General features: G+C 24.7%; 1 protein-coding gene across 1 annotated transcript; it reads right to left on the reverse strand.

The window, feature by feature from the left end:
* Positions 1 to 2,325: 2,325 nt before the first annotated feature.
* LOC113372408 (transcription factor Sox-2) lies at positions 2,326 to 4,362 on the reverse strand. The gene has a single exon (XM_026612729.1). It carries the CDS (start codon positions 3,879 to 3,881, stop codon positions 2,532 to 2,534), a length of 1,350 nt encoding a protein of 449 aa, XP_026468514.1. The 5' UTR covers positions 3,882 to 4,362; the 3' UTR covers positions 2,326 to 2,531.
* Positions 4,363 to 18,918: the final 14,556 nt, after the last annotated feature.

Below are 18,918 nucleotides of genomic sequence, written 5' to 3' on the forward strand. Positions count from 1 at the left end.
AACTATTGAATATATAATTGTATCTAATATATTGTTTATATAGTTGAAAATTATTTTAATCGACTGAACTATTCAAGACTTGTATAAAAACTGAAAAATTCATTTTTATTTAGTATAAAATTTTATTTAGTATAATAAAAGTAATAAAAGAAAACAAGTTTTAATCTTCACTTAAAAATTATTAAATTTTGTAATATAAAAAAAATTTAAATATTGTTAAATTTTGTAATATATTAAAATTTCAACTATTATATTGCATTAATAAAGATAACACCTTTTAATTTTTTACACCGAAATATTTCTAAATTATTTTGTTTATATTCTAAAAATGCAAATTTCCGAATTAAAATGTTAATTAAAAAATAGATTGCTATAATTTTGTTAATTCGTCGAGTTATTGAAAAACGTAGGCAGTGATCTAAATATAATTGTAAAACTAATACGAGCAATATATGAAACTTATTAAAAGATTATCAGTATTGAAAACCAAAACTAAATAATATATCTAACCAAAAGTATAATTTACAACAATAATGGCATCATCGCAAATAGCACTTTTCAAGAGAATTCAATACGAGTTACAGACAATTATAGTCAAGACTATTATATTCTCTTAAAATGTGCGAAATAACTAAATAACTATGAATTTAATAAAAAATTCATATTGTAAAAATTGCGAGAAAGAAATAGTTTTTGGGAGAACATTAAAATAAAATCATATTCGTTATAAATGAGTGAGTACCTACTTTTTGCACAAAGAATTAAGTACTATGTTTTCGAATGAAACTTGGAAAAATTGGTAATATATAATTAGATTGGTATTACGTTTTCATAAATGCAATATTTGCAAGAAGCCATAAAGGCATCTTCGATCTTAGTAAAACCGAGGAAGTTAATTATAATTATTAGAAAATAATTTTAAAATAGCAGGTGAGAAAATATTTTCACTTGAAACAAATAAATGAAGTATAGACATTGAATGTCACTTGAAAATTTTGCTACTTATTTTACATGCCAAAAATCATTTGGTATTAACACTTTCTAATAAAATTTTATGAATTGTTGATCAAGATAAAATGTATTGACCATAGGTAAAAAACTCATATATTACTATAAAAAAAATTAAATTGAAGAAAAATATTGAAATATAATTGTAATTTGGCTATATTTGAATGATTTTTTGTATGCTAAATATTAAACAAAAATTGAAAAAAGCGGTACTAATATAGCTGTATACAACGAGATTATTCATGCCAAATTTATTATTTTGATATTAATACTTTCTTATGAAATTTTATGAAGTTGAAAAATTTAAAATATATAAATTTATAATTGTTATTTATTTGAATGTGAATGATTTTTCGCACATTAAAAAATATTTAGAAAATAAAAAACGATATATTTTAGCATATTAAATTAAAATGTCTGATTGTGAGCATACATTATGATAAAATCATATTTGATCGGATTCAAAATTAAAACACAGGATTAAACTTCGTATTCTTATATTTTCGTTTAACCATTGACATTATATAATTATTATCGACATATAATATATATTTACATAGAAAACTGGAATGTTTATTTGTACAAAGCTCTATACATGTTTTTATTTTGTTCAGTCGTACGGCAACTGTACACAGGTTTTACTAAATATTATATAAAGATTGTGTTGGTATACACATGGTTGATAATCCTATCAAATTAAAATTATTTTCAGCTCCATGGTGATAGACTAGGTATAATAATTAAGAAAGAAGAGCAACAAGGAATAGTACTGAGCTAATTAATTTTGAACTTAAATAGTACCCAATTTGTATTAAGATTGGTATTCGCTAAGCCAAATGCAATAAAATTATTTGTAAGTTCATAATGAATTTCAAAAACATAACATATCTTTAATAATTTTAAATTTAGTACAACTTTCAAATTTATTTGCGAATTATTCTCGCACTACAAATATTTTGTTACAATTGGTGAGTGCCGTAAAAACACTAAAATAGTTCCATAAAATTGGCTTGTGAACTGGGCAAGAGTGAATTTTAAATATAGTAAAAATTGTATACAGAAATTTAAAATTACAAACACGCATTGATCACATATGTTTCGTCCGAAATATCAAAAATCAAGCACACTTATATTGAATTTCATATAAATAAAATTTAGTCAAATTAAACATAAAAAGAGATATGATAAACTTCATTACACTCGAATTTCTTGAGCGCTTTGTTTCACAACAAATATGATTTAAATAAACTTAATATCTATCATTGATTAATAATCCTAATATATACACAGAAGAGCATCATACTTTTTTTTAATAAACCAATAACTTCATATACTCTTATTATATAGATAGTACTCTGTCATAGTTTTTGTTTTACGTGTCAAATAAATCTTTAAATGTTTTTAATTTCTTAACTATACTATATACATCACACACAAACACGCGCACAGATTCCTGGCGGTATTCACAAAGGCGGAATGTCAATATCCGTACAACTGGGATCGTGCCGAAATTCGAGCATGTCTCACATGTGCGCGATCGGCGGCATTCTGGCTAGAGGCGCCGTCGCGCTGTCGCCGCCCTGCGTCGTCCCGTGTTGGTAATGCTGCTGCTGCTGCTGGTGGTGGTGCAAAGCGGCTGCTGCGGCGGCGGACGACGAGTGGTGAAGCGAAGGATCCGGCAAGTGATAAATGTTTATTATCTGGTTCAAATCCGACGGACTCTGCTGAGAGTACGGATCACCGCCGCCGCGCGGTAGCTTCATGCTAGGCGGCGTCGGCGGTGATACAGGTTCGCTTTTAATGCTTGATTCACTGGGGCTATTGCTTTGACAAGACGACATTTGTTGTTGCATGTTACTGTATGGAGATCCTGGCTGTTGCAAAGATCCGTACGGTGAACCTGGTTGTTGCAGAGACCCGTAAGGAGACCCTTGTCCGCCTGGCACTACACCGCCCGCTGCAGCTTGATACATCCCATAATTCATATTATAATTGTGCATTTGGGCCATATCATACCGCGGGTAATAGCTAGCAGCATGTTGCTGCTGATAACCACCGACGGCATCGTGAACGGACATGTATCCGTTCGGCATGTATCCTCCGTTTTGCATTTGATACATGTCACGTTGAGCCGCCGCGGCTGCTTGCTGAGCGGCCTGTTGTCCTGCGGCGGAAACCCGCGACGGGTCGCTGGGTAATAGCGATGCGACGCCCAGCGGGTATTTGTCTTTGCTCTTGGCCAACGTCTTTGTCTTGCGCCTCGGTCTATACTTGTAATCGGGATGTTCTTTCATGTGAACTGCGCGCAAGCGTTTCGCTTCGTCTATAAATGGACGTTTCTCGGCCTCGCTCAAATCCTTCCATTGCGCACCCAAACGTTTAGAAATTTCACTGTTATGCATCTTAGGATTGTCCGATGCCATCTTGCGCCTTTGACCACGAGACCACACCATGAAAGCATTCATCGGACGTTTAACACGATCTAAATTTTGATTTTTAATCGAGTTATTATTATTGGTAGCGGTAGTCTGCTGCGTATTTTGTTGTTGATGATGTTGCTGTTGCTGTTGATTGCTTTGTTGATGATGCGAGCTCGTCAACGAAGTGTGGTGTTGCGAACCGGGGCTAAGCATTTGTTGCCCGGCGGTCGCAGAACTATGATGCAAATTAAGGCCATGTTGCACAAGACTATGTTGCGTAAGAGCAGACATTTGTTGCTGATGTCCGCCAGATTGTCCTAAAGACATCATGCCTAAAGATCCTAATGATCCATACGGTGAACTCGTATGACCATGCAAAGCTGCAGCCGCATGATGCGGCGGCATCGCGGCATGCAAACCGCTGCCCTTCATATCACTCTCCATCGTCAACATTTCTTCTCTGAACGAGTACAGTTTGAACTACAAATTTAAACTTGTCCGAAAACTTATAAGCACCGCTAAGAAACTACGGAATAAAATTTTCACAGGTGTTCTAAAATTATTATCACAAAACGAAACGTTAAATTCCATTCACTGTCACAAATAACTGTCTTGTCACTAAACTCAAACCAATCGGTTGTACAATGTTTGTAGCACAATAAACAACATAGTTTTTCGATGCACATAAAATACCGTTAACTAAACAAAATCACAACGTTATCACTCGAAACATGATTGTATGTATATACGCGTTATATTTATAAGGTACGACGCACGACTGCGCTCTACGGTGTACTTGAACGTTATGAAGGGTCCCTAACGAAGCGAACAGGCGGCCGTACTAGCAAATCCTGTGAGTTTACCTCCGCGCGGCGTGCGGGTTGAGACAATCCCCTCCAGTTTTACCTGCGCATAACAGCTTTGACGAATACACACCGAGATCCCGACCGTTCACGGTGTCGATTTCCCTGCGCGGGGTCAAATTCTGGTGGTGGGGTATCGTGGCGGTGCTCTGGAGGTTCGCCATGAACGCTGTCCGCCAATAGCAACATCTGCTGGAGGTTGCGCGCGCATTCAGGACAAAAATAAGTAGAGAAAGAGAAGTATAGAGTCGCTCTATTCTCTCTACGAAGTTTTTGAGGAGTTTGGCCTCCGACAGATGGCACAGTGTGTCCAAAAGTTGTGGAAATATATTACATTTAGTTTTTTATTGAGGGCTAAAATCAGGGCTGGATTAACCTGCTAGGGAAGAACACACGTGTTTATACCCATCAAGTATTAACACTAGCTGCAAAATCAAAAATACTTACTAGTCACGCTGTTCAAAATAATTTTCTCTGAATGTCATATTGTAATACGCATTAAAACTTAAGTGTATATTTATATCATTTTTGTACAAGTTCTATAATTTTGCAGTCTACTTTAAAAATAAATCAGTTCATTTATTTATAGCCTTATGTGTTGTTTAGTGTGAATACAATTAAAAAATATTTAAAAATTCACGATTTTCAAAATAATTTTCTATGAATGTCGTATTGTAATTCGCATTAAAACCTAAGTGTATACGATTCTATAATTACTAATACGATTTCTATAATTTGTCAGTCTCCTTAAATCAATCGGTTCATTTATTTATCGTATGTGTTCAGTGTGTAGAAATACCAATTTATATAAAAGATATTCGTGAAAAAGTAATACAGTTAATTAACAACTAATTATTGGATTAAATATTATAAATACTTAATATAAAAATTGTTGAAATTTTGAAAACAAATCTTTACAAAAAAATCATATTATTTGTACAAGATGTGTTCAGTGTTGCAATTGTTTGCTTCATTAAACTATCGCCGTATCATAAACAAATGGATGAATTATAACTAATTTATAATATTGTGATTTATTTGTAATAGTTTTGGAAATATAAGATTTTGTAAATAAAATTCTCATTTCTCAGTTATTCAATTTATTTCAGTTTCTAAAATTTTTGTAACGCATAAAAATAAAGCAAACTTTAGCGAAACACACCAATTAAAAATAAGTACATTAATTTTATAACGCTTTTCGCTGTTTGATTGACACTGAATTATTATTAAAAAAATACTATTATTAAAAATCTTCGGAAACATAATTTTGACACAAGCAACTTGTAATTTCTAAAAGATGCGGCAAATGTACCATTAACGGTAATATCAAGTTTTTGGACATCTTATAATATACTAAAATTTATAACACATTAAATTAAAATATTTAATTTAAAAATATTTATTGAATTCTAATAGCCATAGTTTTTGTAATTCAAATATGAAAGTGTTGTGAAATTTGTGTTAGTGTTTCAACGAGCATATAATTATATTCATTTAGTTGTGCAAATTTTAGAATATTCTGGAAATATTTGTGAATCGGTATATAAATTAAAAATTTAAGAAAATTATTGAAATACACACAATTTTATTTTGTATTAATGTGACAATTTATGTTGCGAATAATATAAAACATATTTGTGTCTAATAGTAATAAAACATTTACGTAACAAAAAATTGAACTTTGGATTAAATATTTAAATTATTTTATATAAAACATGTAAATTTTTTGAAAAACTTTTACATGAAGTTCATTTCATTTTAAACTCGCTGTATTCTCTCTTCAAAGTTTTTGTAGAGTTTGGCCTCCAATAGATGGCACAGTGTGTCTACAAGTTGTGGAAATGTAATACATTTAATTGTTTATTGAAGGGCTAAAATCAGGGCTGGATTAACCTGTCAGAGAAGAACACACGTGTTTTTACCCATTAGGTATTAACACTAGATGCAAAATCGAAAATACTTACTAGTCATGTTATTCAAAATAATTTTCTATGAATGTCGTAGAATGCGTATGAAGTACGTATTAAAATTTAAGTGAATATTTTTTTAATAAAATTTCTAAAATTTCCAAAATTTTGTAGTCTACTTTAAAGATAATTCGGATCTTAATTTAGTTTTATAAATTTTTTAGTGCGAATAATATACATGATCTATATAAAACGTATTGGTGAATAATAGTAATATAATTACATACATTTACTTAACAACTAAACTTTGGGTAAAATATTTGAATACTTTATATAAAAATGTTGAATTTTTGAAAACAAAACTTTACATGCTGTTCATTTAATTTTAAGCTAAATGTGTTCAGTGTCAGTTCAGTTCTATCTTAAAATATGGCCGTATCATAAACATTTGGATGAATTAGAACTGTATTATAATATCATAAAATATTTCTTATTTTGTCGAGAAAAACTTAATAAAGTTTTTAATTCTTTATACCGAATTAAATATAAAATTTGACTAATACCAAATAGAATATTAGAATATAGTCTACAGTGTAAAGATAACTTTGACATATTAACTTCTACATAATAATTTAGAAAAACTAATGATTTTATCAACACCAAACAACTTGTCAATTTTAAAAGATGGACAAAATACCATTTACGGTAATACCAAATTTTAAACATTTTATAATATACTAAAATTTAAAGTAATAATTCGAATAAAAGATTGTTGTAATAATAAATTAGTATATAAAACAAAAATTTTAGAAAGTTGTTGAAGATTCGTGTTTAATAGTAGAAATACATTTACTTAACAACTAAACTTTGGATTAAATATTTAAAATCTTTATATAAAAATTGTTGATTTTTTTAAAACAGATCTTTACATAAAATTCATTTCATGGTTAGCTATTTTCATCTTAAATTTTGAAAATTATTGAATTCTTGCACACAATTTAATCTTGTATAATACTGTGATCATTTTTGTTACAAAAAATATAAAACAGGTTTGTGTATAATAGTAGAAATACATTTACTTAACAACTGAACTTTGGATTAAATATTTAAAATCTTTATATAAAAATTGTTGAATTTTTTAAAACAGATCTTTACATAAAATTCATTTCATTTTGAACTAAATTTTGTTCAGTGCTATGATGGTTTGATATTTTCATCTTAAATTTTGAATCAATTATAATAATATTTCTAAATAATTATTTATAATTAAAAAAAAAGTTTTTGCAAATAAAATTTTTATCAATAATTTAAATTAGATCATAGTTGTTGACACTTTTGTAATGCAGAAAAAACGCAACAGTTTATTTTTCTAAATTCTTTTAAAAGAAAATAAAAATGAAAAATTTTAAGTTCTGCCACTTGTATAATCTTTTTTTGACTCAAAAATTCTAAACTTGACATTTACCTAATAACTAAACTTCAACCGGAACTTAAATATCAAAAATACTTTATATATATTTTTTAAATTTTCAAAAACAGATATTTACATGAAATTCATTTCATTTTAAACTCGCTCTATTCTCTTTACGAAGTTTTTGTGGAGTTTGGCTTCCGAGAGATGGCACAGTGTGTCAAAAAGTTGTGGAAATGTAATACATATAGTTTTTTAAGGGACTAAGATTAGGGCTGCATTATTCTGTTAGCAAAAAAATGCACGTGTTTTATACCCATCAGGTAATAAAATTAGCAGCAAAATTGAAAATACTCACTATCGCTGTTCAAAATTATTTTCTTAAAACCTTAATTGTATATTCTTTAAATGCAAATTCTATAATTTTGCAGTTCTTTTAAAAAATGAATCTGTTCATTTGTTTATTTTATGTGTTTTTAGTATGCAAATAATACAAATGTCCGTGTATGATGATGAATGAATTTACTTAACTAAATTTTTGTTGCAATATGTAAATGTTTCATAAGAAAAATGTTGAGTTTTTGAAAACAATTCTTTACATGCAGTTAATTTAAATTTAAACTAAATGTGTTCAGTGTTGCAAAAGTTGGATTATGTTCTTTAACACTTGGAAGAATTAGATCTATATCATAGTATTATGAAATATTCCTAACTTTTTTGAAGAGACAATTTTTTACAAATAAAATTCTTATTTCTTAAATGTTCTTTTCATATCATTGTTTTTAAAACTTTTGGAATTCATAAATAAAAGCAAATATTATTTTTTATAATATTCGCTTCAGATTAATATTAAATAGATTCATTAAAATAAATGTCTACAGGATAAAATAATAACTTTGACATAATTCAGGAAAGCTATAAATTTAGACAACGCCAAAAAACTTATAACTCACCAAATTACACTTACAAATGTACCATTTCACTATAATATAAAAGTTTTAAATATCATATTGTACACCAATATTTAAAATTAATTAGAATAGAACTAACTGTTTATTTCCAAAGATATTTATTTAATTTTAGTAGCCACAGTTTTTGTAATTTATACATGAAAATATTTAAATATATTGTGTTTTAATGGGCAAATAATTATATACATTAATTTTTATGAATTTTAGATTAATTCTCAAAATTCTTGCGAAAAGGTACATAAAATATTTTTTTTTACAAAATACCTGTATTTTTGCATAGAATACAATTTAATTTTGTATTATCTGTAACCTTATATGCGTTTTTGTAATTTGAACATGAAAATATTTAAAAATATTGTGTTTAAAAGGGGAAATAAATATATTCATTAATTTCTGTGAATTTTAGATTAATTCTGAAAATGCTTGCAAAAAGGTATATAAAATATTTATAATTTTTTTAAAAAAAAGTTTTAGTAAATAAAATTATTATTGATAATTAAAATTGGATCATAGTTGTAATGCAGAAAAAACGTATCAGTTTTTATTTTCTAATTTTTTTCAAAATAAAAATAAAAATTAACTAGATACATTGGGAAAACTTAAAATCTCTTTTATAAATAATTTTATTTATGAAAATTTGACTCAAAAATCATAAACTTACCTAATAACTAAACTTTATCTTGAACTTCAATTCAATTCAATTTTTGATAATTCAAAAAAAAAATTCATAAAGTTCATTTCATTTTAAATTCGATCTATTCCTCTAAAAAGTTTTTGTTGAGTTTGGCCTCCGACAGATGGCACAGTGTGTCTAAAAGTTGTGAGAATGTAATACATTTAAGGGCTAAAATTAGGGCTGGATTACCTGTTAGCAAAAAATACACGTACTTATACCCACCAGGTATAGACACTGGCTGTAAAATTAAAAATACTTAAAAATCACGTTCTAAAAAATATTTTTTTATGTATGTCGTATTGTAATGCGCATTCAAATATGTTATGTGTATTTAAATTTAAACATTTTTTTTGGTTTCTAAAAAACAAATCAAAGTGCTCTTTTATTCTGATTGAAACAGTTAATGTCAAAAAAGATTTTTCTATCTAAAAAGTCTATGTGTTTGATATGCAGAAAATACCAATTTTATATAAAAACACGGGTCAAAAGCAAGTAATTAACCATTAACTTCGGGATTAAATTAACTATAAAAGTAGTGGAAATTTTTAAAGCAAGTTTTTACGTCAACTCATTTCATTTTAAATCAAAATACAAATAGAAAGAATACCATTGGATTTTCTGAATAAAAAGCCATTGATATATATCAATTTATACTCAATGTGTATTTATAGATATATTGTAATTTATATGTAAATAAATAAAATTAAATTATATGTGTTCAAGTATTACATAATTTGATGTTTCCATCTTAAATATAAATATAATATCTTTTGAAGAAATATTTGATTATATTTTTTGAAGAAATAAAGTTTTGTAAATAAAATTTTTATTTCCAGAACATTTGTGATTCATAAATAAAAGCAAAATTTGCGGAACATAACAGTATATACGAAGTACATAATTTTGTTAATTCTTTAGATACTAAATTAATTATCATTAAAAAATCCGTTATCTACAAGATATTTAAAAATATCTTTGATAATCCTGGTAACGTAATAATATTGACAAAACAATCGAATTGTAAATTATAAAAATTCGACAAATGTACCATTTACGATAATACAAAATTTTTAAACATTGCAAAATATACTGAATTTAAAGCAAATTACATTGGAACGTTGAACAATCTATACGAGTTTATAAATATTTATGAATTTATAGCCATTTTTGTAATTTGAACATTCGAATATTGTTAATTTTGTGATAATATTTCAATGGGCATATAATTATATTCATTCAGCGCAGAAAATTCAAGATTGTATCAAAATATTTGTAAACATATAAAATATAAATGTTTTAAAATCATTGAATTTTTGCACAAAATTTTATTCCGTAATAATACTGTTAGCGTTTCTATTGGTATCATTGTTAAAAGCAGTATTGTAATAATAGATTATATATGCAATAATAATTTGGAAAAGATAAAAAAAATTACGAGTTTTTGCGTAAGTGCAAAATAGAAAAATTTAGTCAAAAATTTATGCTCAATTTCTATTAACATAACAAAAAAATATATAATGAGAACAACAAGCAAAATTTCAATATACTTCAATATTATACACTAAATCTGTTTCAATAATCAACAAATCAATCAATTTGTTTCAAATATCAATTCATTGAATTCAATAATCAAGAAGATAATAAATTATTAATACATAAATATTTTGCAAAGAAACTTGTTTTATCGTCTTGGTTTTTAAAGTATACAGAAGAAAATTAAAAGTTTAATAATAAATTGCAGATAATGTATAGCAAATATATTTTAAAAGATTTCAACTACTTCTATAATATGTATTTATAAAATATATTATTAAATATTTAAAAACGTATTATTAATAAAAAAAATAATATAAAATCAGCTTTGTGCATTTCTAGCAAAATTAAATTAAGTACTATAAAATTGAATTATGTAAGCGATTTGAATCCGAGCAAAAATTTGCACACACATACACATATATTTATATATATATATATATATATATATATATATATCATGTGTTATTATAAAAAATATATGTAGGTAATAATTTTGTTTCCTAAAACAATATAATAATGATCCCAAAAACGAGAAAAAGAAGACTCATTCACAATTGAACAATTAAAATAAATTAATGATTAAGCTTTTTGCATTAGCTTGATTTATGTATTTTTGAATTGTGATATTTCTTTAGTCTTATTAAAAATTAATAATAAATTTGTGCCCAAAAACATAAATAATGCAGTGTAACTTTTTTTAAAGATTGTACATTATCAAAAATTGAAGAATACAACATAAATACAAAATTATGACATAATTGATAAAGATGACAAATATTACAAACTAAAATTTCATGAAAAGCTAAAACGGTTAGGTAAATTCTATTATTTAAAATATTAATCAAAGTTATGAGTTCAATCTTGAATATAAACATTAAAATTTCATTCAATTCTAAATTCTTTACCTGAAATTTAACAACAAAAAATTAATTATATAAATATTACGTTTTAGTTATAAGTAAAATATGACAAAGGTAAGAAATACCTTGTATGCGTGCTATATAACATTGTACAGAGAAAAAATATTAGCTTTTTTGAACACAACAATACGTTTTATAATCTTACTTAATTTCTACAACATATGTATATAAAAATTAAAAGAAAAATTGTTCAAAATTTGAACCGGCCTCGAGAACACCTGACAAGCTTCAAATGCTTTTATGATTTAAATCATAAACATTGAGCGTTATTTGTATTATAAGTTATTTTGATTGTGTTCTATCATAAAAAAGAAAAATTTTAAATTGTGTCACTTATATTTTTTTATAAAAAGTTTACTCAAAGATTCCAAACTTGATTATTGCAAAATAACTAATATAATATAAACACACCTATAAGTTGTCAATATAAATTTCATTAATATAAAAAACTATCCTTGTTTGGTAATTAGTTTTTTTAGTTATTGTTATTTATTAGTTAATTTTTATTTACTTTATTTTTTCTTAATTTTTGATTCTTTTCTCTTTCACTTGGAAAGTAACTGAAATTCCAAAATATAATCAATAAATATAAATTTACATTCAAACATTTAGAGATAAAACTTGATAATTGTGATATCACAATTATATATATTTCAATTTTTTTTTATGCATATTTTAATAACATATTTCAAATAATGAAAAATCAGTTTGCGAACACCTTCGTAAACAGATTATTTATGGATCTATAGTTTTAACTTTGTTTACAAATCTAAAGTACTATACGAAAGAAAGTTTTAAACAAAAATTGATGATCAATTAAAATCTGTAAATATAATATTGAGTATCCTAAAAAGTTAACCTTGTTAAAAATAACAAAATACATGCCAAAAAAGTAGTATGCCAAACTTGCTAGATTATTACAAAAATATTTAATAATTATTTGCTAAAACACTAAATAAAGTAAATAAATATCAATGACAGTCCAAATCATTTTAATAGAATGGGCACTGATAAAAAAATACAAGGTTTGTGATGTGTGAAATTAATAATTAATTATTATTATTATTTATTTATTTTTCATAGATTTTTATTAAATTTCTTTTAAAAATATATTAATATGTGTGTATATTTTAAATAACGTTCGCACAAAAAATAGTTTTTTATATATATACAAAAATTGTTATTTAGTTCAAGTATAATTTTAGAAGAAAATACAATATTAAAAATCTGCTTTATCAAATAGATGCACAAATTTTGTTAGGCAATATTAAATAAAATTATCAATAACCTTAGAAATTATTTATTATGAAAAAATACATTCAATTGATATGAATTATTTAACCAACTTAGGTAGACTTGACTCGTCAATATTTTGAATAATATAATTATTTTTGCAAATATAAAGACCCTTGAATAAAGTTTTGATTGGCAAAAAAAAAATGTAAAGGCAGATCCTTTTTTTGAAACACCTAATAATTGCTATAAAAATTACCAATATTTATAGATATTTTTGCAGGAATATAAATGTTTATATTTATGTTAAAATATAATCCCTTTACACGAATAACAGTCGTCATATTCAAAATGTATTGAAAGTAAAGTGAAATAAAAGTTAGTGTAAAAATACACTAAATTTACATGTACAAAAATTAAAAATGGATAAAATAATGGATTTATATGAAATATTTTACCAACTTAGGTAAACTTGATCGTTATTAATATTCTGAATGATACAATTATAATTACAAATGCAAAAACAGATTCTCTATCAAAAAGAATGGTATAAAAATCAACAACATTTATTGTTATTTTTGTAGTAATATAAATCTTTACGAAAAATGATATCTGGAATTGAATATCCAGACATCATATACTAAAAGTATTGGAAGTAAATGTTATAAAATTAATAAAACCATAAATGAAATACACCAAATTTACGTGTACAAAAATTACAAATTGATGAAGCCATTGATTTTTTAGATGCATTATTTTATCGACTTAGATAAAATTGACTCGTCATATATATTCTGAATACTACATATAAATATTTTATTTGCAATAGCAAGAACTTATCTTTTTATTAAAAAGAACACACATTAGTATAAAAATTAACAAAATTCATTGATATTTCTGCAGTTATAAAAATGTTAACAAAGTATCTTCCTTCTAAAAGTGTTGGTTTGGGTCATCTTCTTATATAAAAAAGTATTCGAAAAAAGCAAATGTTCTAAAATTATTTAAAACACATATCATAAATAAAAGACACCTTATTTACGTGTACAAAAATTACAAATTGATGAAGTGATCGATTTTTAATGAATTATTTCTATTGACTCGTCATCAATATTCTGAAAAATACATTTTAATATTATATTTGCGAACGCAATAACAGATCTTTCTATTGGACAGAAAATCAATTGGTATCAAAATTAGCAATTTTAATAGTTGTAAATGAGCCACCATATATTAAAAAGTATTTAATTAAAATAAATGGTATAAAACTCCTAAAATAACATATCATGTGTACTCGCTATGTAACATAAATAAAATCGATATAAACGAAAACAAAGCTTTAAATGCTTCGTATCCAAAAATGAATGAAAGTAAGAGGTTTTTGTGATTTAATTGTTTAAGATCTTCTGTAGGAGAGGATATAAAAAATTAAATTCATGTATAACGGCAAATTTTAGAAACTTTAGATAATCACAAGTAAGTTGTCATAAACAATAGGATTTTTACAAAAATTAACTCGAAATAATTAATCGAAGCGATTACCAGGTTTATACGAGAAGTATCAATTTTACAGGTAAACTCATGTACAAAATAAATATTTATTCATATTCAAATTTATGTTATTATTTAATGATGAAAATATATTTGTATTTTTTTTTTGTAATTATTGAAATCAATGTGTACAGATTTAAAATCTACACGATAAAATTATTATCCATATCCACAAATATTTTTTTAAAATGCGTGTCTTTATCAGGACCTCAAATAATATTAAAAAACATACAATAATAATGTTATAAAAAATATAAAATATTCCCTAATCTAGCAAACAAAGCGATATTAATGATTTAACTCAGTCGATTTAAAAACGACAAATACTAAAAATTAATTAAAAATTTTATTAGGTAAATTTGACTTAGGCTCAATTTAATGCAAAATAATTTTGAAAATCTAGTAATTAATATAAAATTCACAAAGCAAATGAATAACAAAAATTAAAATTAAAATAAATTTAGAAAAAATTATGAGCATATTCAACCATAGGCATTTTTTACTTGAATGATTGTATGTATTTGTTCAGAATTTCAAATAAAAAATAACTGCAAATTAGTAAGAAATATAATATTAAAATTATCTTCTGATAAATAAGGTAAAATTTAATATTGATTAAAATATTCGCAAATTAATTACAGATGAAAAACGATAAAACATTGTAGTCTATTTTAAAATTGCAATGAAATGATTTTTGTGGCTGATATTTCACAATATGAACATATGGATGATAATTTTTATAAATCTGTTTCCTGGTCAAATTTAAAAAGGATGTAGAAATTTAATTTTAATAATCATATATTTATATATAATTAGTTACCCCAAAAATAAAATTAATAGTAATCATGTTCATTGAACACACTTACATAATTTGTAGTTTACAAAACAATATTATATAATTTTTATATTTTTTGTTAATAATCACAGAACAACTATAGTGTACTATTACATAGAACAAGTGCAAATTCTCAATTTTACACAAAAAACTATTGGAATAATAACCAGGTAGATAGACAAAAACAGACCTATGAATTTTTTTAAGCAAAATTTTAAGGACTCAAAGAAAAAATTCCATTGATTCTATGTATGATCTGTATTTTGAAAAATTTATTAAATGATACAAAATTTTGATAATAAGCAAAAAGTTAAGATATACAACACGAGCGATTATTTTAAAATAAAAATAAGACGGCAGGTTATGGTAAGATATAGCTAGAAGAAAAATTCCACAGGTGATCTAATATATATATATATAAATGTATATACAAATATATATATATATATATATATATATATATATATATATATTATATATGTATATATATATATATATATATATATATGTTTATGAAAATAATAATTTGAAACCCGTGAAAATATAATAATTATCAAACTACATGCCAAACTAGGAAGGAAATATCAATTGCTTTGGAAGTAAATTATACAAACAAATTTAAATCATTATCAAGCAAAATTAAAAATTATAAATACATAAAATTATATTTACACAAAATTTCAAATATATTCTGTACACAACCTATATATATATATATATATATATATATATATATATATATATATATTGTAAACTAGAGCATGGGTTTCTTAGTCGCCATAATATCAATATTTAAAAAAAAATTAAAAAACTTCAAAGTTTTTTTTAGAGTCTTGAAAAGGTTGAGCAATTAATAATATCATATAAAATCAAAATTAGCAAATAAAAATATCTTTATATTGGAATCTATAAAAAATTGAATAATATATGAAAATTATCTCATTCATCATTAGAATAAAATATTCATAGGGCTGACCAAAATATAAAAATGTACGTCAACTTGATATGGATTGCCATAAAAAAATTATTTGCAATTATATTAATTGTTTAATACAATGCACTTTGTAAAGAATTTTGTTCTTATGATGTGTATTATAATAGAAATTTTTATAATATGTATAAAAAAGTATGGAATAATTTTTTGTGCTTGGTTACAAGTTATATTGCTGACTGAAAATATAAAACATTTTATCTAATTAATCTGGATTGTTATAAAAATTGTTATTTGCAATTTGATTAATTGTTTATAAAAATGCACTTTGTAAAGATTTTTATCTTAGTAAAGTTGTGTATGTTATTTATATCTTATAATAAAAAAAATTATAAAATTTATAAAAAAGTTTAAAATAGCTTTTTGTGCTTAGTTACAATTTATATTTCTGACTAAAAATATAAAACATTTTACCTAATAAATATAGATTGTTATAAAAATTGTTATTTGCAATTTGATTATTTGTTTATTAAAATGCACTTTGTAAATATTTTTTATAATATGTATGTTATTCGTATCTTGTAATAAAAAATTGTATAATATGTATAAAAAAGTATAAAAAAGTATTTTGTGCATAGTTACAAAAACGGAACTTTCAGCATAGTTTACAATTGCTGTTTGCAATTTTTCAATGAAATTTAGATCAGAAATTTATTTCTTCTGTAATCAGTTTTATATAGCAAAATCTTATAGCAATTTGTAGTAGAAACAAAAACACATGAAAAAATAAGAATGCATCGAAGTAATTTTTAGTTCTCATAACTGATATAAACTGATATTTATATTCATATTTACAAAAACTATGTATTTTCTTTAAATATAGAATAATATATTAGTAAGTATATTGATTTGTAATAACTAAAGTTGAATATGTAAGTAGAGTAAAATTTAAAAAGATTTTTACATATATAATAAAAATATAAGATGTTATAGAGTACACATTAAAAATGTTGCAGGATTTAAAATATTTATCAGAAGAAAACTTGCAATTCGTACAAAAATAATGGTAATATAATATGGTGAATACAAGTGTAGTACCTATAATACATAAATTAATATAATATTAATTAAAAACTAGTATTATCAATAATTAGCAATAAAATAGTAAAATTCATCAACTTAATAAAAATTTGAAATAAATAAAACAAAATTATATCTCATAAAGCTATAAAAAGTTTTGAATATTAAACTTTATTGAAGTTGATTTTTGATATTATAAACTTACAAAATACGAAAATGTCAGAAAATAGCAGGATATCGATTTTGCTAATTCTTTAAAATAATTGTTTTTAAATGAAACATGATTTTTTAAGTTCAAAAATACAGATATTTCTCAGTATGCTTTATTTGTACTTGGTACCAGATTTATTTAAAAATCTGATATTAAATTGATTTTGAATTTTTCGAGTTGAAAAATATGAAATATAGATATTTCCCAGTATGCATTATTAGTACTTGGTACCAGATTTGTTTAAAAGAATGTTATGAAGTTCTATATATATATATATATATATATATATATATATATTCATATATTTTAATATGCAGGAAGAAGATGAAATACCTTGCTTAATCTGAAGTAAAATAAAAATATTTAATTTATAGTCAGCATAAATACCGTTAATGAAATTACATATAATTATCTGGAACTGCAAATATACAACATGATACTAAACAACTATAATATAAAAAATGCAAGTTTTCAAGAGTATTTTTAAAACTGAAAGTTCTGACGATTTGCAGGAAAAAGCTGATAGGAAGCAATTTCAACAATAAGCTGGCTAAAGCTGTCAGATACAAACAAGAAAAATGTATATCAAGTTTAAAAAAAATAAGAATCAGAAACACATTACATCCATAAGAGCCTCAATATTCTCTACGTTTTGTAATTTTAAAAATAATTATTTTTAATGCATTTATTAAAAATCGAATGTGTAATTCTTTTAAATTACATTGAAATATAATGATCAAACAAATTACAAAATGTGGACAACAATATCAAATTTGTTATCAATGTCAAATAATGACTTAGCCTACAATTCTTATAGAACTAATTAAAACAACAATTGACAAAATGACATTTAAATGCAACCGACGTCAAAAAATGATCTACATTCAAAATTATATACAAATAAACTGTATACAAAATTTTAACTTAATAAAAACAAAAATATTAAGCTGAACATAAGCATGAACAACCCTTGGAAAATTATTGTACTCAGAAGATGATATTCTAGAAGAAAAAGTTGATTTTCAAACAATTCGGATCAAAATATAGTAGCATCAACAAGCAAATTTAAGAGATCCCAGTATAAATAAATATATGGAAGATTTTAATGAAAAAAGTTGATGGCATATACAAAATAATCACCCGCATATAGTAGATAACCATAAATATAAATGAAGTTATGAAATGTAATCCAGTAACTATATTTTCCAAAGCAAGTGCAATCTCATCACCTTAAGGTCTAAAAAAAATAACAATCTTCACGATTCTATATTTTTATTTTCATAAATTATCTGAGATTTGATAAAGTATAAACAAATGCAACTGCACCTTGTGAAAATGGTCCAAAACTTATCTAAATGTAAAAAA

The sequence above is a fragment of the Ctenocephalides felis genome, unplaced genomic scaffold, assembly GCF_003426905.1.
Source record: "Ctenocephalides felis isolate EL2017-DRISC unplaced genomic scaffold, ASM342690v1 CF-g0.4_SCAFFOLD_01604, whole genome shotgun sequence".
In the NCBI taxonomy this organism is placed as follows: Eukaryota; Metazoa; Arthropoda; class Insecta; order Siphonaptera; family Pulicidae; genus Ctenocephalides; species Ctenocephalides felis.

Coding starts and splice junctions, on each gene's coding strand:
- LOC113372408 (XM_026612729.1), bottom strand. CDS start 3,881: ATGTTGACGATGGAGAGTGATATGAAGGGCAGCGGTTTGCATGCCGCG.